The sequence below is a fragment of the Trachypithecus francoisi genome, unplaced genomic scaffold, assembly GCF_009764315.1.
Source record: "Trachypithecus francoisi isolate TF-2019V2 unplaced genomic scaffold, Tfra_2.0 Lachesis_group2, whole genome shotgun sequence".
Classification (NCBI taxonomy): Eukaryota; Metazoa; Chordata; class Mammalia; order Primates; family Cercopithecidae; genus Trachypithecus; species Trachypithecus francoisi.
Window position 1 is genome coordinate 86,587,649 of NW_022681465.1, and position 23,865 is coordinate 86,611,513.

The 23,865-nt window shown below is 36.6% G+C and overlaps 1 protein-coding gene across 1 annotated transcript in view; it reads left to right on the forward strand.

The window, feature by feature from the left end:
- Positions 1-23,865, forward strand: part of MTREX (Mtr4 exosome RNA helicase) — a 131,610-nt gene that overhangs the window by 25,403 nt on the left and 82,342 nt on the right. The window contains exons 6-12 of the mRNA XM_033179573.1: positions 13,613-13,787; positions 15,263-15,353; positions 16,886-17,010; positions 18,077-18,175; positions 18,635-18,737; positions 20,488-20,619; positions 23,168-23,247. Coding sequence (XP_033035464.1) covers positions 13,613-13,787; positions 15,263-15,353; positions 16,886-17,010; positions 18,077-18,175; positions 18,635-18,737; positions 20,488-20,619; positions 23,168-23,247 — 805 coding nt within the window. The remainder of the gene's footprint in view (positions 1-13,612; positions 13,788-15,262; positions 15,354-16,885; positions 17,011-18,076; positions 18,176-18,634; positions 18,738-20,487; positions 20,620-23,167; positions 23,248-23,865) is intronic.

Genomic DNA, 23,865 nt, shown 5'->3' on the forward strand with positions numbered 1-23,865 from the left:
TCCTTCCAGACCTTGGCTTATCAGATCATTGTGTTATTAATTCCTAATTCCGTCATCTGTCTCATTTTCAGATTTGTTCTTATTGATTTTTTTTCCCTTGTCATTACAGGTTATATTTTCCTGCTTCTTTGCATACCTTACACTTTTTTATTGATACTAAAACATTGTGAATTTTACCTTGTTGGGTGCTGAATAATTTTGTATTCCTGGTCAGGGCTTATCTGATCACTGTATTCATTCCTTCCAGACCTTGACTTAGCTGTGTAAGTCTCAGTTTTTCTCTTTGTTGAGTTAGAGGAGTGAAGTTTGTATCTTATAGTGTCATCTTAGCAGTATCAGCCAGTTGCAGAGTAGTCTTTATCTGTTTCTCAGCCTTAAACACATTATGGTTCTCTATCACCCTAGTTATGTTCTGTGGAATTTCTTAAGAGTCCACTCCTGTTCAGAAGGTGCTTAAGTCACAAACCGGTTTCCTCCTAAGGCACAGATATAGAAGAAGAGGTTTGACTACTCTTAGTTCAATTATTGTTTCACTTAGAGAAACTAATTTAATTGCAGTATGTTTGGTGCTTTATGCATTTAAAGCCAGCATATGTATACTAATTCAAATTTTGGCCATTAGTGTAACCTTGCTTTCATTTTTCCTACAAGAGGAGAGATTTTTCTGTAGAGGAAGTTTTCATATAGATATACTGAAACCTGCTGTAAAACTTGGGCTAGGAAATCATAAAGAGAATTTAAGAAATTCACCAGGGTTGTAGATACTTGAAAACCTGTTGAGGTTTGCTGTGGAAAACAGTCTGGCAATTCTTCAAAAAGTTACGTGTAGAATTATCATGTGACCCAGCAATTCGACTCCTGGATTTGTACCGCCAAATAATTGATAACAGGTACCTAAACGAATCTTCACAGCAGCACTATTCACAATAGCCAAAAGGTAGAAACAATCCAGATGTCCATCAGTGGATGATGAATGGATAAATAAGTTGTGGTATATCCAGACAGTGGAATATTACTCAGCCATAAAAAGGAATGAAGTGCTGATACATGCTGAAAAACATTATGCCTACTAAAAGAAGTTGGAGTCAAAAAAATTGCTTTATTGTATGATTCCGTTTATGTGAAATATCCAGAATAGGTAAGTCCATAGAGAAAGAAAGCATATTGGTGGGGGCCAGGAACTAGTGAGAGGAGGGGAGTAAAGAATAACTCCTTAGTGAGTACAGAGTTTTTTGGGAGATGATTAAAGTACTGGAATTAGATGGAGGTACTGGCTGTGTAACACTATGAATGTACTAAATGCCACTGAAATATACACTTTAAAATGGTTAATTTTATGTTATGTGAATTTCACTTCAATAAAAAGTAAACCTGATTAGGTACATAATTGTATATGCACACCAGATGTTACAATTTCAAGGAGTGGTTCTTGGATCTCACATAAAGATTTTCCCTAGTAATTAAAGGACTTTAGGTAAACTCCTACTTCAGCGCTTAACTGTAGCAGGATACAACATTTTATTTATAAACCTGGTACTAGGACTAACATGTTGGTATCAGGTTGTTTAGGTATGTAAACCAAATACTTTTTCTGACACTGCTGATTTTTTTATTGTGTGTGAATAGCTTTATTATATAATTTACTTACCATTAAATTCGTCTATCATAAATATGTAGTTAAGTGAGTTTTAGTAAATCAGAACAATTGTGCACCCTTACCAGTTTTAAAAAACATCTATTCAGTTCTCTTGTGTGTGTGTGCATTCAAACCCATTCCTATCTCTAGCCACAGGCAAACACTGATCATCTTTTGGCCATTATAATACTGATGTAAAAACTTTCATGTGCAGGTCTCTAAGTGGACCTATGTTTTCATTTCTCTTAGGTAAAGTAGATACCTAGGAATGTAATTGCTGTATTTTATGGAAAATATGTATTTAACTGTTGAGGAGACTGCTGAACTATTTTTTAATGTGGCTGTACCATTTTATATTCCTACCAGAAATGTATGAGGGTGCCAGTTTCTCTGCATCCTTGCCTACTCTTGGTATTGTCTTTTTTTATTATACCCGTTTCAGTGATGTCACAGAGTAGTTTTAATGTGCATTTCTGTGATGACTAAGGATGTTAAGCATCATTTCATGTTTATCATTGCTTTATATATCTTTGAATTGTTTATTTCAGTCTTGCTGATGTATTAAATTGGGTTGTTGGTCTTAATTGCATTGTAAGAATTCTTTATTAACATACAAGTTTTTTTTAAAAGCAGATGTGATTTATAAGTATGTTTTTCATTCTGTGACTTGTCTCAGTTTTCTTGATGACTATCTTTGTAGAGAAAGCATTTTAATTTAAGTGTTTAATTTCTTAATATTTTATTGATTGATCATACAATTGGTATACCTAAAAATTACCTAATTGTGATTTTGCCTATCCCAAAACACAAATATTTTCTTCTTAATTTTCCTCTTGCAATTTCATAGTATTAGTTCTTCCATTTAGATCTGTGATTCTTCTCAAGTTAGTTTTCCTGTAACATGTGAGGAAAGGGTCTCAATTTACCTTTTTGTATTTGGATATATAATTGTTCCAATTGAAAGTACTATCTTTTCCCATTGAATTGAATTCTGAGAAATTACCTGTAAATTGTGTTGGATTGTTTCTGGACTTTCTGTTATGTCTTTACACTAGTACACTATTTTGATTACTGTGGCTTTATAGTAGGTATTGATGTTAGGTAATGAGAATCTTATAACTTCTTTCTTTTTAAAAACTGGGCACTTCTGGGTCTTTTGTATTTCCAATAGCATTTTAAGATTAGCTTGTGAATTTCCAACCAGAAAGCCCATTTTAATTTTGATAGGGATTTTATTGAACTTATAAATTAATTTGGGGAAAATTCTCATTTTAACAATACTGACTTTTTCAATCCATGAAAATGGTATATTTCTCCATTATGTAGGTCAGCTTTAATTTCTGTTAGCAACATTTTGCAGTTTTCGGTGTATAGGTATTATACATGTTTTCTTAAACCTATTCCTAAGTATTTCTGTTTATGCTATTGTGAATCACATTTTTTCTTTTTTTTTTGTAATTTTTTTTTTTTATACTTTAAGTTCTAGGGTGCATGTGCACAACGTGCAGGTTTGTTACATAAGTATACATGTGCCATGTTGGTGTGCTGCACCCATTAACTAGTCATTTACATTAGGTATATCTCCTAATGCTATCCCTTCCCCCTCCACCCTCCCCACAATAGGCCCCAGTGTGTGATGCTCCCCTTCCTGTGTCCAAGTGATCTCATTGTTCAATTCCCACCTATGAGTGAGAACATGCGGTGTTTGGTTTTCTGTTCTTGCGATAGTTTGCTGAGAATGATGATTTCCAGCTGCATCCATGTCCCTACAAAGGACATGAACTCATCCTTTTTTAAAATGGCTGCATAGTATTCCATGATGTATGTGTGCCACATCTTCTTAATCCAGTCTGTCACTGATGGACATTTGGGTTGATTCCAAGTGTTTGCTATTGTGAATAGTGCTGCAGTAAACTCACGTGTGTGTGTGTCTTTATAGCAGCATGATTTATAATCCTTTGGTATATACCCAGTAATGGGATGGCTGGGTCAAATGGTATGTCTAGTTCTAGATCCTTGAGGAATCACCACACTGTTTTCCACAATGGTTAAACTAGTTTACAGTCCCACCAACAGTGCAAAAGTGTTCCTATTTCTCCACATCCTCTCCAGCACCTGTTGTTTCCTGACTTTTTAATGATTGCCATTCTAACTGGTGTGAGATGGTATCTCATTGTGGTTTTGATTTGCATTTCTCTGATGGCCAGTGATGATGAACATTTTTTCATGTGTCTGTTGGCTGTATGAATGTCTTCTTTTGCGAAGTGTCTGTTCATATCCTTTGCCCACTTTTTGGTGGGGTTGTTTTTTTCTTGTAAATTTGTTTGAGTTCTTTGTAGATTCTGGATATTAGCCCTTTGTCAGATGAGTAGATTGCAAAAATTTTCTCCCATTCTGTAGGTTGCCTGTTCACTCTGATGGTAGTTTCTTTTGCTGTGCAGAAGCTCTTTAGTTTAATCATATCCAATTTGTCAATTTTGGCTTTTGCTGCCGTTGCTTTTGGTGTTTTAGACATGAAGTCCTTGCCCATGCCTATGTCCTGAATGGTACTACCTGGGTTTTCTTCTAGGGTTTTTATGGTATTAGGTCTAACATTTAAGTCTCTAATCCATCTTGAATTAATCTTCATATAAAGAGTAAGGAAAGGATCCAGTTTCAGCTTTCTACTTATGGCTAGCCAATTTTCCCAGCACCATTTATTAAACAGGGAATCCTTTCCCCATTTCTTGTTTCTCTCAGGTTTGTCAAAGATCAGATGGCTGTAGATGTGTGGTATTATTTCTGAGGACTCTGTTCTGTTCCATTGGTCTATATCTCTGTTTTGGTACCAGTACCATGCTGTTTTGGTTATTGTAGCCTTGTAGTATAGTTTGAAGTCAGGTAGCATGATGCCTCCAGCTTTGTTCTTTTGGCTTAGGATTGTCTTGGCATTGCGGGGTCTTTTTTGGCTCCATGTAAACAAAGCAGTTTTTTCCAATTCTGTGAAGAAAGCTGTTGGTAGCTTAATGGGGATGGCATTGAATCTATCAATTACCTTGGGCAATATGGCCATTTTCACGATATTGATTCTTCCTATCCATGAGCATGGTATGTTCTTCCATTTGTTTGTGTCCTCTTTTATTTCACTGAGCAGTGGTTTGTAGTTCTTGAAGAGGTCCTTTACATCCCTTGTAAGTTGGATTCCTAGGTATTTTATTCTCTTTGAAGCTATTGTGAATGGGAGTTTATTCCTGATTTGGCTCTCTGTTTGTCTGTTACTGGTGTATAAGAATGCTTGTGATTTTTGCACATTGATTTTGTATGCTGAGACTTTGCTGAAGTTGCTTATCAGCTTAAGGAGATTTTGGGCTGAGACAATGGGGTTTTCTAAATATACAATCATGTCATCTGCAAACAGGGACAATTTGACTTCTTCTTTTCCTAACTGAATACCCTTGATTTCTTTCTCTTGTCTGATTGCCCTAGCCAGAACTTCCAACACTATGTTGAATAGGAGTGGTGAGAGAGGGCATCCCTGTCTTGTGCCAGTTTTCAAAGGGAATTTTTCCAGTTTTTGCCCATTCAGTATGATACTGGCTGTGGGTTTGTCATAAATAGCCCTTATTATTTTGAGATATGTTCCATCAATACCAAATATATTGAGAGTTTTTAGCATGAAGGGCTGTTGAATTTTGTCAAAAGCCTTTTCTGCATCTATTGAGATAATCATGGGGTTTTTGTCTTTGGTTCTGTTTATATGCGGGATTATATTTATTGATTTGCATATGTTGAACCAACCTTGCATCCCAGGGATGAAACCCACTTGATCATAGTGGATAAGCTTTTTGATGTGCTGCTGGATTCGGTTTGCCAGTATTTTATTGAGGATTTTTGCATTGATGTTCATCAGGGATATTGGTCTAAAATTCTCTTTTTTTGTTGTGTCTCTGCCAGGCTTTGGTATCAGGATGATGTTGGCCTCATAAAATGAGTTAGGGAGGATTCCTCTTTTTCAATTGATTGGAATAGTTTCAGAAGGAATGGTACCAGCTCCTCCTTGTACCTTTGGTAGAATTCGGCTGTGAATCCATATGGTCCTGGACTTTTTTTGGTTGGTAGGCTATTAATTATTGCCTCAATTTCAGAGCCTGCTATTGGTCTATTCAGGGATTCAGCTTCTTCCTAGTTTAGTCTTGAGAGAATGTAAACATCCAGGAAATTATCCATTTCTTCTAGGTTTTCTAGTTTATTTGCATAGAGGTGTTTATAGTATTCTCTGATGGTAGTTTGTATTTCTGTGGGGTCCGTGGTGATATCCCCTTTATCATTTTTTATTTCGTCTATTTGATTCTTCTCTCGTTTCTTCTTTATTAGTCTTGCTAGTGGTCTATCATTTTTGTTGACCTTTTCAAAAAACCAGCTCCTGGATTCATTGATGTTTTGAGGGTTTTTTGTGTCTCTATCTCCTTCGGTTCTGCTCTGATCTTAGTTATTTCTTGCCTTCTGCTAGCTTTTGAATGTGTTTGCTCTTGCTTCTCTAGTTCTTTTAATTGTGATGTTAGGGTGTCAATTTTAGATCTTTCCTGCTTTCTTTTGTGGGCATTTAGTGCTATAAATTTCCCTCTACACACTGCTTTAAATGTGTCCCGGAGATTCTGGTAAGTTGTATCTTTATTCTCATTGGTTTCAAAGAACATCTTTATGTCTGCCTTAATTTCATTGTGTACCCAATAGTCATTCAGGAGCAGGTTGTTCAGTTTCCATGTAGTTGAGTGATTTTGATTGAGTTTTTTAGTCCTGAGTTCTAGTTTGATTGCACTGTGGTCTGAGAGTCACTTTGTTATAATTTCTGTCCTTTTACATTTACTGAGGAGTGCTTTACTTCCAACTGTGTGGTCAAATTTTGGAATAAGTGCGATGTGGTGCCAAGAAGAATGTATATTCTGTTGATTTGGGGTGGAGAGTTCTGTAGATGTCTGTTAGGTCCGCTTAGTGCAGAGGTTCAATTCCTGGATATCCTTGTTAACTTTCTGTCTCATTGATCTGTCTAATGTTGACAGTGGGGTGTTAAAGTCTCCCATTATTATTGCATGGGAGTCTAAGTCTCTAAGGACTTGCTTTATGAATCTGGGTGCTCCTGTATTGGGTGCATATATATTTAAGATAGTTAGCTCTTCCTGATGAATTGATCCCTTTACTCTTATGTAATGGCCTTCTTTGTCTCTTTTGATCTTTGATGGTTTAAAGTCTATTTTATCAGAGACTAGTATTGCAACCCCTGCTTTTTTTTGTTTTCCATTTACTTGGTAGATCTTCCTCCATCCCTTAATTTTGAGCCTATGTGTGTCTATGCATGTGAGACTTGTCTCCTGAATACAGCAGACTGATGGGTCTTGACTCTTTACCCAGTTTGTCAGTCTGTGTCTCTTAATTGGACCATTTAGTCCATTTACATTTAAGGTTAATACTGTTATGTGTGAATTTGATCCTGTCATTATGATATTAGCTGGTTATTTTGCTTGTTAGTTGATGCAGTTTCTTCCTAGCATCGATGGTCCTTACATTTTGGCATGTTTTTGCAATGGCTGGTACTTGTTGTTCCTTTTCATGTTTAGTGCTTCCTTCAGGATCTCTTGTAGGGCAGGCCTGGTGGTGACAAAATCTCTAAGCATTTGCTTGTCTGTAAAGGATTTTATTTCTCCTTCACTTATGAAACCTAGTTTGGCTGAATATGAAATTCTGGGTTGAAAATTGTTTTCTTTAAGAATATTGAATATTGGCCCCTAGTCTCTTCTGGCTTGTAGAGTTTCTGCTGAGAGATCTGCTGTTAGTCTGATGGGCTTCCCTTTGTGGGTAACCCAACCTTTCTCTCTGGCTGCCCTTAACATTTTTTCCTTCATTTCAACTTTGGTGACTCTGACCATTATGTGTCTTGGAGTTCCTCTTCTTGAGGATTATCTTTGTGGTGGTCTCTGTATTTCCTAAGTTTGAATGTTGGCCTGCCTTACTAGGTTGGGAAAGTTCTCCTGGATGATATCCTGCAGAGTGTTTTCCAACTTGATTGCATTTTCCCTGTCACTTTCAGGCACACCAATCAGACGTAGATTTGGTCTTTTCACATAATCCCATTTTTCTTGGAGGCTTTGTTCATTTCTTTTTACTCTTTTTTCTCTACACTTCTCACTTCATTTATTTGATCTTTAATCACTCATACTCTTTCTTCTGGTTGATCGAGTCAGTTACTGAAGCTTGTGGATTTGTCACATAGTTCTCATGTCATGGTTTTAATCTCTATCAGTTCATTTATGGTCTTCATTGATTATTCTAGTTATCCATTCTTCCATTCTTTTTTCAAAGTTTTTAGTGTCTTTGCGCTGGGTACATGGTTCCTCCTTTAGCTCTGAGAAGTTTGATCGACTGAAGCCTTCTTCTCTCAACTTGTCAATGTCATTCCCCGTCCAGCTTTGTTCCATTGCTGGCGATGAGCTGCATTCCTTTGGAGGGGGAGATGCGCTCTGATTTTTTGAATTTCCAGCACTGCTTTTTCCCCATCTTTGTGGTTTTATCTGCCTTTGGTCTTTGATGATAGTGACATACTGATGAGATTTTTTTGTGGGTGTCCTTTCTGTTTGTTAGTTTTCCTTCTAACAGTCAGGACCCTCAGCTGCAGATCTGTTGGAGTTTGCTTGAGGTCCACTCCAGATCCGGTTTGCCTGGGTATCAGCAGCAGAGGCTGCAGAAGATAGAATATTGCTGAACAGCAAGTGTTGCTCTCTGATTCTTGCTCTGGAAGCTTCGTCTTAGAGGTGTACCCAGCCGTGTGAGGTGTGAGGTGTGGGTCTGCACCTAGTGGGGGATGTCTGCCGGTTAGGCTACTCAGGGGTCAGGGATGCACCTGAGCAGACAGTCTGTCTGTTCTCAGAATCAACCTCCATGCTGGGAGAACCACTGCTCTCTTCAAAGCCGTCAGACAGGGACATTTACATCTGCAGAAGTTTCTGCTGCTTTTTGTTTAGCTATGCCCTGTCTCCAGAGGAGGAGTCTACGGAGGCAGGCAGGCCTCCTTGAGCTGTGGTGGGCTCTACCCAATTCAAGCTTCCCAGCAGCTTTGTTTTCCTACTTAAGCCTCAGCAATGGCAGGCGCCCCTCCCCCAGCCTGGCTGCCGCCTTGCAGTTAGATCTCAGACTGCTGTGCTATCAATGAGGGAGACTCCGTGGTCGTGGGACCCTCTGGGCCAGTTGGGATATAATCTCCTGGTGTGCCGTTTGCTAAGACCCTTGGTAAAGCGCAGTATTATGGTGGGAGTTACCCGATTTTCCAGGTGTTGTGTGTCTCAGTTTCCCTTGGCTAGGAAAAGGAATTCCCTTCCCCCTTGCCCTTCCCAGGTGAGGCAATGCCTCATCCTGCTTCAGCTCTCTTTGGTCGGGCTGCACCCACTGACCAGCATGGACTGGTTGACCCGCCCCAGTGAGACGAAACCGGTACCTTGGTTGAAAATGCAGAAATCACCCATCTTCTGTGTCGCTCAGGCTGGGAGCTGGAGGCTGGAGCTGTTCTTATTCGGCCATCTTGGGTGCCGCCGCCACATTTTTTCTTAAGGTTATATTTGGATTGCCAATAGTGTGTATATTGAAATACAATTTTTTTTTTTTTTTTTTTTGAGACGGAATCCTGCTCTGTCGCCCAGGCTGGAGTGCTGTGGCACGATCTCGGCTCACTGCAATCTCCGCCTCCCCGGTTCATGCCATTCTCCTGCCTCAGCCTCCCGAGTAGCTGGGACTACAGGCGTCTGCCACCACACCCGGCTAATTTTGTTTTGTATTTTTTAGTAAAGATGGGATTTCACAGTGTTAGCCAGGATGGCCTTGATCTCCTGACCTCATGATCTACCCGCCTTGGCCTCCCAAAGTGCTGGGATTACAGGCGTGAGCCACCGCGCCCGGCCTATATATTGATATTTTATCCAGCAACCTCATTATGTTTCCTTAAGTTTTATTAATTTTTTCGTACATTCCATATGACTTTCTATATAGATGGTAACATTGCCTGTGAAAAAAGACCGTTTTACTTCCTTTTCAATATGTGTGTCTTTTTTATTGCATTGACAATATCTAGTACAATATTGGATAGTAGTGAGAGTGGACATCCTTGCCTTATTTCTGATATGAGGAAGAAAACGTTCAGTCTTTCAGCATTAATTATGATATTAGCTGTTTTTTGCTGGTTGCTCTTTATGAGAATGAAGTTGTTTCTTTCTGGTCTTAGTAGGGAATAAATGAAAGTAAACAAAAAATTGAGAATTTTTATCAAAATATGTTGTATTTTGTGAAATGAATTTTTCCATCTATTGAAGAAATCATGTGATATTAGCTTTTTATTCTCTTAGAGTACTATATTAAATTTTCTGATTTTTAAACCAACCTTGTATTCCTAGAATAAATCTGGTTGTTTATGACAGATGATCATTTGTGTATGTTGCCAATTTCAGTTTGCCAGTACGGTTGTCACTCATTATCCAAGGGGAGGATTGGTTCCCAGGCCCCCTCATATAGCAGAATCCACAGAAGCTCAAATGTCTGCAGTAGGCCCTGTGGAACCTTCAGATATGAATAGTTGTCTCTCTGTATCCATGGGTTCCTCATCTTGCAAATACAGTAGTATATTTTCAGTCCTCAGAACCTGCATGTATAGAGAGCTGACTCTGTTTTATTCTAGACTTTTGTGTCATCATGAGGATTATCGGTATGTCATTTTCTTATAAAGTCTTTGGCATTGGTGTTGGAGTAATACTGATCTCTTAAAGTAAACTGGAAGCTGGAAGTGTTCCCTCCTGGTCTGTTTTCCGTAAGGCTTTGTGTATTTGGCATACTTCTTAAATGTTTGATAGAATTCACTAGTGAAGCCATTTAAGCCTAGGCATTTCTTTGTGGGAAGATTTTTAGTTCCTAATTTAATTTCCTGTTTTTTAAAGCCAATTTTGGTATACCATGTCTATCCAGAAATTTCTTTTTTTCTTTTATGAGACAGGGTCTCAACCAGGTTGGAATGCAATGGCATGATTATGGCTCACTACAGCCTCACCTTCCCAGGCTCAATTGATGTTCCCACCTCAGCCTCCTTAGTAGCTGGGAGTACAGAAATGTGCTGCCACACCCAGCTAATTTTTTAATTTTATTTATTTATTTAATTTTGATTTTTTTTTTTTTTTTTTTTTTTTGTAGAGACAGGGTCTGTGTTGCCCAGACCGGTCTTGAACTTCTGGGCTCAAGCAGTCCTCCTGCCTCAGCCTCCCAAAGTGCTGGGATTACAGGTGCAAGCCACCACACCTGGCCAAGTATATATATTTTTTTTAAGAGGTGGGATTTCGCCATGATGCCCAGGCTGCTCTTGAACACCTAGGCTCAGCAATACCCCGTCTCTGCCTCCCAAAGTGCTGGGATTACAGCTGTGAGCCACTGTGCCTGGTGTAGAAATTTCTTGAAGTTTTAGATAATTATTTATGTTTAATATAAGTGTTTCTATAAAACTATAAAATTTCCCTCTTAGTACTGCTTAAAATGCATCCTGTAAACTGATAATACTGTGTTTCATTTTCATTCCATTTTTTCATTTCTCTTGGTTCCCTCGTATGTTGTTTACTTTTCAAACATGATTTTCCATATACTTAGCCGTTTATTTCTAATTTAATTTGTGCTTAGAGAAAATACTTCATGAAATTTCAGTAATTTAATTTAATGATTGATATGGTTGGATTTATATTTGCCTTTTGTTGTTGGTTTTGGGAGTCTTTTGGTGTATTTCTCATGTTTTTTTTAATCCTTATTTTTCCTCCTTTACTGCCTTCTATTTTGTTTAACAAATATCTTTTAGTGTACCATTTTAATTTCTCTTTTGACTTTTTAGCTTTCTTTGAGTTATGTTTTTAGTGGTTATTTTGGGGCTTGCAGTGTGCAGGTTTAACTAAATCACAATCACAATTTATGGAAAATACTGAAAACTTGCCGTAATATTTTCTTCTCATTTTGTACTATTTAATACTCTCTTATATTTCAACTACATATGCTGTAGATCTAGTAATATGGTATCTGTAGTACAATATAATCATTGCTTTAAATTGTGTTTTTTAAAAATATTAAATGATAAAAGTTTTGTATATACATAAATAGTCTTAATTGTTCTGTTTTATGGTTTTATTTCCTTTCAGTTTGAAGGGTTTTTAACAAATATGTCTTACAGAGTAGTTTTATTTTGCTTTCATTTTTGAAGGGCAGTGTCACTGGATATAGAGTTCCTGGTTGACAGATTTTTTTTTCCCTTCAACTCCAGATACATCATTCTACTGATACTGTTTCATTCTACTCCATTGTTTCTGATGAGAAGTCAGCCTTAATTATGTTGTTCTCTTTTATGTGTTGAGTTTTTCTGTTGCAGTTTTTCAAAGACTCTCTTTGGCTTTGTCATTTAGCAGTTTAACTATGATGTTTCTAGGTATGGTTCTTTATTGCTTTTTACTCCTGTGTTAATTGAGCTTCTTGGATCTCTAGAGTAATGTCTTTTAAACAAATGAAGTTTTTTGTTGTTACTTTTTTTCCTACCTCTGTCTCATTTTGGAATTTCCTTTGGGATACTTGAGGATGTCTTGCAGATCTCTAAGTGTCTCTTATTTTTCTTCTATTTCTTTTTCTCTTCAGATTTGATAATTTATCTCAATTTATCTTCATGTTCGTTGATAACAGTCATCACAGATCTGCTTATGGGCTTATCTAGTGAATTTTTCCTTTTGATTGTTAATCTGTAGACTGACTTTCTTTCTTTCTTTGAGACAGTCTCACTCTATCCCCAGGCTGGAGTACAATGACGTGATATTGGCTCACTGCAACCTCCACCTCCTGGATTCAAGCAATTCTCCTTTTTCAGCCTGCCAAGTAGCTGAGATTACAAATGTCCACCACCACACCTGACTAATTTTTGTATTTTTAGTAGAGACAGCGTTTCCCCATGTTGGCCAGTCTGGTCTCGAACTCCTGACCTCATGTGATCCACCCACCTCAGCCTCCATAAATGCTAGAATTATAGGTGCGAGCCACTGCACCCGGCCTAATCTGTAGACTTTCCATTTGATTATGTTGTTAATAGTTTTGGTTCCTTTTTGAGACAGTTTCTTGTGACTGCTTCTTTTTTCCTACATGCGGATCATACTTTCCTGTTTCTTTTTATACCTTGCAATTTTTTTTCTTGAAAAGTTTAGATAATGTATGTAGCATTTCTGTTTCACGTATGTTTCTTAAAATTCATATTTGATGTTTAGACAACTTCCCGATTTTTAAAAAATTGCTTATTTCACTATTTTGGGGGATGGCTGGGATGAATGTTATTTTTATTTCCACAAATACATTATAATACTATTCTGGGCAGGAGCTGAATCTTAAATAAGGAGGATCTACTATAATGTTAAGTTTAATGCTGATGTCATTGTCTATATTTAAAGAACAACAAAACTGCTCTATTGTGTTCTGTTAATAGCTATGGAAAAAATTTTCCATAATCAGAACCTACCATAATTTTCAGAGGACTGACTTGTTAACTGTTATGTGTGGGAAAAGAATACATATAGATTAACTTATTTGTGAAACTTGAGGAAACACTTCATTCTCCAGGGGCTATAAGCACTTTATCATCTGTGTATGTATGAACAGAGGCTCTGAACTTTTGTAGACCCGTCTTAGAACCATAGGTATTTTCCTTGCAAGAAATAGGGTAACTGTTAGTGATCTGTTAGTATTAGTGATTAAGTGACCAGAGTTAAAATGGTTTTAGATCACTCTATGTCATATTTATTATAATTATTAGTATAATAGATATGGTGTTACTGTTCTTCAGAGTTCATTCAAGATAAGTAATTAGGGAGAATTTGGACACAATTTAAATATTAACAGAATTTTTAAAGTCATCATTTAAAGGAAAAGTTTTATGATTATTTGTTTTCACATTTGTAGGTATGCCATTGCATTGGCCTTAAGGGAAAAGCAGCGTGTAATATTTACCAGCCCAATTAAGGCTCTGAGTAACCAAAAATACCGTGAAATGTATGAAGAATTTCAAGACGTTGGTTTGATGACTGGTGATGTTACTATTAATCCTACGGCATCTTGTCTTGTTATGACCACAGAGGTAATCATATAGTGCCTCATCTGACTTCGTTTTTAATTAAATTAATGTAACTATTCAGTTAGAACATGGGATGTTTTATTGGTTGCTCTACTTAAAGTATAATACTTTATTTTCTGATTAGACTTAGCCAAAATGGATAAAATTTATCTTAAAATGTTCTGATATTAAATTTCTACATTACTATACTTTGTTATTTGTCTCATAGATACATTTTTTCTTCAAGTATTTTTAAAGTTTATTACTGTCGGTGACATGAAAATATTTTATTGGTTTTATATACATAGTTTTAAGGATTTGAATGTTTTATGTAAACAAAGTTTTATGAAAATAGTGACTCTTCATGTGATTTTGCCTTCTATATCTCAGTGTTGATACAAGTAGACGAGTAACTGATATTTATTTATTTATTTATTTATTTATTTTTGAGATGGAGTCTCGCTCTGTCACCCAGGCTGGAGTGCAGTGGCACGATCTCGGCTCACTGCAAGCTCCGCCTCCTGGGTTCACGCCATTCTCCTGCCTCAGCCTCCAGGCCCTCACCACCACACCCAGCTAATTTTTTGTATTTTTAGTAGAGGCGGGATTTCACCATGTTAGCCAGGATGGTCTCAATCTCCTGACCTCAGGATCCACCTGCCTCAGCCTCCCAAAGTGCTGGGATTACAGGTGTGAGCCACTGCACCTGGCTAACTGATTTTCTAAAGAGTACAGTATTATGTTTACCTTCTTCCCATAATTGCAGTTAAGTTTTGCATGTACTTATAATATCTTAAGTTTTGGACATGATTAGCTATCTTTACTAAGTATTTTTGTACATACTTTAGTTATATCTTTGCATTTTCCAAGGACATGGTATTATGGTGAGCATAAATTAGCTTCTGGTTTGGAGAACCAGCCAAAAGCATTGCTCACTTTTCATTTTGTCGCCTCATGGAAGTTTATTTTTCATTTTCAAAACTTTATTTCATCTGTGGAAGATTTTCATTAACTCCAAAAATTAGGATAACAGTTGCCAGGAAGTATCCATGTTGCAAGAAAACGAGGCAGAAAAAAATGGGCAAACACTCAGGGATGATCCAGTGTTTTGAATAGAGGATAATTTAAGTTGTACTTACATTTTATAAAGTGTGAATCTTGGGATGGTGCTCTATATAGAAGGAAGTTGTGTCATATTCTAGACATATGAAGAGTAGGGGTGATAATTCTCTCAGTGGATTGTATCTGATTAGTAACTGTTTAGAAGCCATTTACTTTGTTTTTTTATGAGAAAAGGAATATATAATTATAAATATACAACAACATAATATTACTTTTGTTAATATTTGTTAAATAGTAAGTTCTGTAACCCTTTAAAATTATTTTAATATTTCCATTTAATAAAAAACATCCACAATTCCTCATTGGAAAAAACAACTTTTGTCTATTAGCTGTTATGTCAGAATCCAACTAAATAAATTCTTCACTTTTTTCTTTAGATTTTGAGAAGTATGCTTTACAGAGGTTCTGAAGTTATGCGAGAAGTTGCTTGGGTTATATTTGATGAAATTCATTATATGAGAGATTCAGGTATATTCAGTGTTGAAATATATATCATGTGTTTCCCTTTAGAATGACATTAGGAATTTTGGGCAAGTTATTGTTAAATTTTGCTTCTAGTTTTTGTGTGACTCGGGTTCAATAAACTGTTGCTTCTTTATATTTATTTATGTATTTATTTTTGAAACAGAGTTTCACTATGTTGCCCTGGTTGAAGTGCAGTGTTAGCATCATGGTTCACTGCAGACTTGATCTCCCATCTCAGTTCCCCAAGTAGCTGAAACTACAGGCGTCTACCACCATGCCTGGCTAATTTTTATTTATTTTATTAGTAGAGATGGTGTCTCACAATGTTGAGCAGGCAGGTCTTGAACTCCTGGACTCAAGCGATCCTCCCACCTTGGCCTCCCAAAGTGCTGGGATTACAGGCGTGAACCACACCTGGCCTTGCTTCTTTAAATTGTGGACAACATGATATTATTTTTCCATTAAGATTTCATTCAAGTACAGCTCCTTAATAGTAACTTTTGCTGGGTGAGGAATGCAAATTCAAATAAAGCAAAATAAATTAAAAGCTGGCATGCTTCTAATAGAGAGCTCACCAATAGAACTAATGTTGTAGAATTTCTAAAACTTCTAGCTTGCAAAGTTAACTTTCCTGATTTTTATTTAGTTCAGTAACTGTAAAATACGTGTTTATGGTTTAAAAAAAAGTGAGGATTATGAAATAAAAATGAACAAAAATAAAAACTTACAAATGCCCCTTAGGCTGTTACACTCTCGTAAGGAAAAAGTAAGTATGCTTGGAATTTTTAGGGTGCTGGCAGGGTTAGCATTAACAAACACATTGAAAAGTTAAATGTTTAATATGTACACACTTAAGATTTGGTTTTTATTTAAACTAGCTCACTAAATCAGCCTGTATTTATGGAGAAAGTAATAGAATTTAAGAATCATTTACCCTTTGAATATTTCACCCTTTCCAAATTTATAAAATTAAGCTCTTAACAGAGTTGTTTTGGTTTTAGAATCAGAAATCCTTTGTTGATTTATTTTAGGAGGGAAACTGTCAAACTTTTTCCATTTTAATAAAAATGACTTACAGTTTTATCGTTCATCAAGTCTTTCTTTCATCTCCAGATGATCACAAGGATAATTTGGGTGAACGATGCAATCTGGAATAGTAATAGTATCTTCTAAATTTGTTGCTACAACTTTCTACAAGTCAGTAACCATTACTTTTCAATGCTGTGCAATAGAAATACTGTTCCACTGCCTTGTCATTGAGGCTCTTGTTAGGTTGTTTGGAAAGATTAACCCTGGAATTGCTCTTTGTAGGCTATTTCAGAGTACATTGTATTTATAGTGGTTTAGTCTACTAATTTTCTACTGGATAGATTTATGGTGAGAAATTGTTTTCAGTAAGGTTCTATGGCTTAAAATATTCTTGGGTAAAGTCTGCATTTCTAACTATAAAACTTCAGAGAATGTAATTTTAGATGCTATCACAGAGTGACACTGTAGTCCAACTGTAGTCCAAAGTTTATATTTATTTTTTTCAGAACGTGGTGTAGTATGGGAAGAAACTATTATTTTGCTTCCTGATAACGTCCACTATGTCTTTCTTTCGGCTACTATTCCAAATGCCCGACAGTTTGCTGAATGGATTTGCCATTTACATAAACAGGTATTTTTCCTTCCTTTTTGATGTCTTCAATTTTCAAAATATTAACAGATTAGCCTTACTCTACTCTCCCTATGCTTTTTTCCTGATGTTGTCCAGAATAATAAAATTTTAATGGTAAACTACTTCTCAAATCAAGCAGCTTATCAAAATCAACTGACTGGCTTTTTAGAGATGTTGACTTCTGAGCCCCATCACAAACCCTCTATATCTAAATCTCAGGGAATAGTGCCTTGGGAGCTCCTATTTTCAAAATTTCCCAAGTTGATCTGATGATCTGCCAGGTTTAGAAACTACTGCATTTACTTAGATAGTTATCCATGAGTACACAGAATTTCCCCTAATGCTTTGGTGCCAGGAAAAGCTGGGCATCTCTTGAGCATTTGATTTGATTTTTGTCATGTAAACACAAACTTTTTACTGACTGTTTCTGTTTTGCCTCTCTAGTCTGACTTTGGCATCTGTATAGGCTTGTAACAGACATTTGTTTACATATACTGAATTTATTCTTGCTTTTATTTTTCTGCCCTTAATTTTCCTTTATACTGATACTGTCATGAATTTATCTGTTTATAAGCTCCCTGATCGTGTTTTTATGACATTCTCCCATATTGCTTCTGTAGGGTAGAAAAACCCAATGGATCTTGGGGAGAAGCTAGATCAACCTGCTGCTTTATACTAAGGTTTTGAAAAGCCTGGGTGGGGCAGAAAAGTTCCATTTTAGCTCATGGATCCTTTGTATCACCGTACTCCTCCTCTGTAGAAAAATAAGCATCTTTCCATAATTACAGCATCCCAGGGCTAGGTAATGGGTAATTGATGCTCAGGTCATGTATTTAGCCCTGGTTAGGGAACTGGTAAGTTGGGAAGATGGTAGTATAATTTCATAGACCTAATTTTTCTACATTTTTCTCTTGCCTGGGTTTTAGTGAGTTTTTTGAAGTATTTTCTCTTTGAAATGTTGAATTCATTACTTGATTTTCTTAAGAGCTTTTAGATTGGACTAAGGTATGGTTTTATTTTGAAGAAATAAAATTCTGTATGTTTAATTATTTCTTTCTTTTTACAGCCTTGTCATGTAATTTACACAGATTATCGACCCACTCCATTGCAACACTACATTTTTCCAGCAGGGGGAGATGGCCTGCATCTTGTGGTTGATGAAAATGTAAGAGTAATTGTGCTTTTTAAATCTATAATGTCATGCTTTATTGTTAATATCTTGGTTTTTTTTTAAATTTGGAATTAGAGAAGAATGGCAGAGATACATTTCTGTGTCTTAGTTTTAATCAATCTTGATTTTTTTGTGTGTTTTTTTTCCAAACATTATATTTGAGACTTGTTTTTCTTATGCATGAGTCAGATTTCCCTCCTTCCCAGTATTTAAAAATGCCTAGAGAATAGGAGTTCTGGACATGTTTCAGATATCTTATGTTTTGCTTTTCTCCATTTTTTATTACTTCTTTTTCACCTTTTAATACCTCTTACCACAGATCATGTTTGGACTATTTTAGTGGCTTTCATTATTATACTAAATTATTTTATTTGAGGAAGCCTTATGTATTAAAAATGTTTGAATTATGGTTAAATATTAGTGAAGTTACACAGAAAAAATTTGTGATGCCAGGGTGACTTCAGAGAAGATAATTTTAATACTGCAATGCAAGTGCTTCGAGATGCAGGTGATTTGGCCAAAGGAGACCAGAAAGGGCGGAAAGGAGGAACAAAAGGTAATTTGGAACTTTGCTTTGAGATAATTTTACATGTAAATTGTGTATTCAAATTACTCTGACATTTTTTGTCTTAGTTTTTTTTCTCAAGCTATGTCAAGGTCTAGATGATATATGATAAAATTGAATAAATATTTATCTTTTTTGTATGACATTAAGTATAATTTACATGCTATAGAATTCACTCATCTAAAGTATACAATTCAGTAGTCTTCAGTATATTTACAGAGTTGTGCAGCCATCACCACTGTCTAGTTCCAAAATATTTTCATGATCCCAAAAAGAAACCCAGTACACATTAACAGTTGTTCTCCCTTTTCCCCCAGCCTTTCCCTTCTCATCCCCCAGACTTAGCTAATCCTTAGCCTGTTTTTGATCTCTGTGGCTTTCCCTTGTCTGTACATTTCATATGTTTGGAGCAACTGGCTTCTTTCTCTTCATATAATGTTTTCAAAGTTCGTTTATTTTATTTTATTTATTTTTTTGAGACAGAGTCTCGCTCTATCACCCAGGCTGGAGTACACTGGTACTATCTTGGCTTACTGCAACCTCTGCCTCCTAGGTTCAAGTGATTCTCCTGCCTCAGCCTGCCAAGTAGCTGGGGATTATAGGCACCTGCCACCATGCATGAATAATTTTTGTATTTTTAGTAGAGACGGGGTTTCACCGTGTTGGCTAAGCAGGTCTTGAACTCCTGACCCGAAGCGATTTGTGCACGTTGGCCTCCCAAGTGATGGGATTACAGGTGTGAGCCACTGTGCCCGGCTGGTTTGTTCATTTTATGCTATATGTACTCATTCCTTTTCATGGTTAAATAACATTCCGTTGTATTGATATACCACATTTTGTTTCTCCATTCATCATTGGATGGACTTTTGGGTTGTTTCTAGTTTTTGACTGTTAGCTGCTATAAACATTGATGCAATGTACTATTTAATACAAGTTTTTGTGTGAATAGGTGTTTTCTTCTGGATATATGCCTAGGAGTGGAATTGCTGCACCATATGGAAAGTCTATGTTTAACCTTTTGAGAAACTGCCAAAGTATTTTCCAAAGTGGCTATACCATTTTACATTTTCATCAGGAATGTATGAGGGTTCCATTTTCTCTATATCCTTTGTATTACCGTACGCCTCCTCCATATAAACAGAGGCATCTTTCTGTAATTACAGCATCCCTGGGCTAGGTAATGGGTAATTGAAACTCAGATTATGTATTTTGCCCTGATTTCCTATTTGGGAAGATAGTAGTATAATCTGATGGACCTAATTTTTTCACATATAATTTTTCCATGATACTTAGTGTTGTATGTCTGATTATAGTCATCCTATTAGATGTGAAGTGGTATCTTAATGTAGTTTCAGTTTACATTTCCCTGATGGCTAATGATGTTGAACATTGTTGTTGTTGTTGAATTATGATAGTTCTTTACATATTCTGGATACTAGACCCTTATCAGATAGACGATTTGCAAATATTTCCCCCCATTCTGTTTGAGGTTGTCTTTTTACTTTATTGATGGTGTCCATGAAATCACAGAAGTTTTTCACTTTGATGAAGTCCAGTTCATGCATTTTTTTCTTACGTTGTTTATGCTTTTGTTGTCATATCTAAGAATGCTTTGTCTAACCCAAGATCAAGAAGATTTATTACTATATTTTCTTTTAAAAGTTTTATAGTTTTAGCTTTTAAATTTAGATCTGTGATCTATTTTGAGTTAATTTTGGCGTGTTATTTACTCTTTTTGCAGGACCATCAAATGTTTTCAAAATTGTGAAGATGATTATGGAAAGAAATTTCCAACCTGTGATTATTTTCAGTTTTAGTAAGAAAGATTGTGAAGCCTATGCACTTCAAATGACCAAATTAGATTTCAACACAGGTACTACATCATTTCAGTATCATTTTAATGTTATGTGAAAACAAGTGTAAAATATATTTCTAGTGATATTTTTATCTGTTATGTATTACTAGGATATGCCATTCACCTTACACTTACAGCAGTACTCAGCACATTTGTAAAAGCTTTAAAGAGCCTTGACTTATACTTTCTTTCCTTTCTTCTCCTTTTATTGAAAGAAATGAGTACATTGTTCTATTTAAAATTCGGAGAACCCTATAAAAAGTACTAGAATCATGCTTTCTTACACTTTGTTATCATAAACTCCTCAGTTATTGTGGTTCTCTATTTGACCACTTAAGGATAGGTCTTGTAGCTTGGTTAGACCACCTTCTATATAGAAAATACTGTGCTTCATTCTCACTGAAGTGTAAACCAGTAAGACCTGCCCTTTGCTTAACTATTTTGTAATTCTCAATTAAAGTGATATAACTTCTAGCAAATCGGTAAATTGTTTCTATACATTAATTGCAAAAGTAATTCACTTAAAGTCATACAGTTAAGATAGTAGCACAACCTGGCTATCTTAGTCCATTTTGTGTTGCTGTGACAGAATAGCTGAGACTAGTCCGTTTTTACGATGCTGATAAAGACGTACTCGAGACTGGGCAATTTACAAAGAAAATAGGTTTAATGGACTCACAGTTGCACGTGGCTGGGGATACCTCACAATCATGGTAGAAGGCAAGGAGGAGCAAGTCATCTTACGTGGGTGGCAAAAGGCAAAGTGAGGGAGCTTGTACAGGAAAACTCCCATTTTTTAAAACCATCAGATCTCATGAGACTTAGTCACTATCATGAGAACAGCATAGGAAAGACACACGCCCATGATTCAGTCATCTCCTACTGGGTCCCTCGCACAACACATGGGAACCATGGGAACTACAAGATGAGTTTTGTGTGGGGACACAGAGCCAAACCATATCACTAGGTAATTTATGAAAGGCAGAAATTTATTTCTTACAGTTCAAGAGGCTGGAAATCCAATTTGAGGGACGCAGCACATCTAGTGAGGGCCTTTTTTGTCGTGGAATCCCGTGGCTGAAGACAGTAGGGCAGGAGAGCATGCAAGAGAGAGCAAAAGGTGGGAGAAGGGGGCTGAACTCATCTTTTTATCAGGAACCCATACCAGTGATAACTAACCCACTCCTCTGATAAAGGCATTAATCCATTCATGAGGGCCCTGTCTCTTAAAGGCCCTACCTCTCAACACTGTTGTATTGTGGATTAAGGGGTCAGCACATTAACTTTAGGGGAACACATTCAAACCATACCACTGGCCAAGAATTGCAGTGTGCTGAATACCAACCTGATTATCTTTCAACTCTGCCTTTTACACATGTAATCCAGTACAATGAAAAGTAAGTAATATCATAAGGCATCCAAATTTTAATTTCAGTTGTATTGTCTTCTTTATCAAGACAGTTTTTTTTTTAATTCCTACTTTTCCATGAGTAAAAGTAACAAATGACAGATAGCCATCATAGCCTCCTAAAGCCAATAATAGTTTGTGTTTTTTTAAAGACTGAATTGTTCTGCCCGTAAATGTTTTACCTACAAGTGCCAAATAAACTTAAAGTTGGCAGGGTTGCATACTAATTAATTTAACAAATATTTATTTGGTTTAACAAATATTTATTCAGTACATATTATTTGGTAGACTCTGCACAAGAAGGCAGTGCAATGGTTAAGAAAGAGCATGGGCTTTGGAATTGTTCTCACAGTTAATAGTAGTGCTAATTATTAAAAACTACCTTCGCTGCACTGCACAAGAAGGCAGTGCAATGTTTAAGAAAGAGCATGGGCTTTGGAATTGTTTTTCTCACATTTAATAGTAGTGTTAATTATTAAAAACTAAGCTTCACTTTACATAGTAGTAAAATATAGATAATAATAGTTCCTGTGTCCTGTAATTGTTAGACTTACATGTTATATGTAAAGCACTAGATGCGGTTATTGTTACTATTTTTGTAAGACAGTGCTTTTTTTCATGAATTAAGTCTACTAGATATGTTTTGAAAGGCAGAGAATTATATTGATTATGTGGTAATTTTTATCTACTTTCTCCTTAACCATTTTAAATGCCACCTCTTTACTTTTGCTCTTTAAAGACTCTTTTTTTTCTTTTTTTTTTTTTTTTCTCTGAGACAGGGTCTCACTCTATTTGCCAGGACTGGAGTGTAGTGGTGCGATCATGGCTCACTGCAGCCTTAGCCTCCTGGGCTTAGGTGGTCCTCCTGCCTCAGCCTCCCAAGTAACTGGGACTACAGGTGCACGCCACAATGCCTGGCTAATTTTTTTGTGGTTTTTGCAGAGACAGGGCTTTGCCATGTTGCCCAGGCTGTTCTCAAACTCCTGGCCTCAAGCCAGCCATCTGCCTCAGCCTCCCTAAGTGCTGGGATTACAAGCTTGAGACACCACACCTGGCCTTTAGATCCTTATTCTTTGTTATGTGTGAAGTGTGGTATCACTGACTCATTTTGATATTTCTATACCCTTGAATTTTCTGTACCCTTGAATTTTCTTCTAGATGAAGAAAAGAAGATGGTTGAAGAAGTATTCAGTAATGCAATTGATTGCTTATCCGATGAAGATAAAAAACTCCCTCAGGTGAATTTTCAGTATCAGTAGATAAAAGTGTAGATATTAATAGATTTCTTTTTTTTTTTTTTGAGACGGAGTCTTGCTCTGTTGCCCAGGCTGGAGTGCAGTGGCCGGATCTCAGCTCACTGCAAGCTCCGCCTCCCAGGTTTACGCTATTCTCCTGCCTCAGCCTCCCGAGTAGTTGGGACTACAGGCGCCCGCCACCTCGCACGGCTAGTTTTTTGTATTTTTTTTTAGTAGAGACGGGGTTTCACCGTGTTAGCCAGGATGGTCTCAATCTCCTGACCTCGTGATCCACCCGTCTCGGCCTCCCAAAGTGCTGGGATTACAGGCTTGAGCCACCGCGCCCGGCCTAGATTTCTTATATTCACTTTATGTTGCTTGGTTTTATTACTCTATTGCACTTTTCACACACTGCAGCATATATGTTGTGATATGCACTTAAATGATACTTTGACTTTTACTTTAAACTTCAAAAAGTCAATAGGAAGAAAGATTTGCTACCTGAAGGAACTTTGAGAGCTAGCATAGTGTGAAAATTACTAGTGTTCTCAGTATTACAGAATTTTTAATGCTAGTTTTAAGTCATTAACTTTTTTAATCCATAAGGCTACCACATAAAAT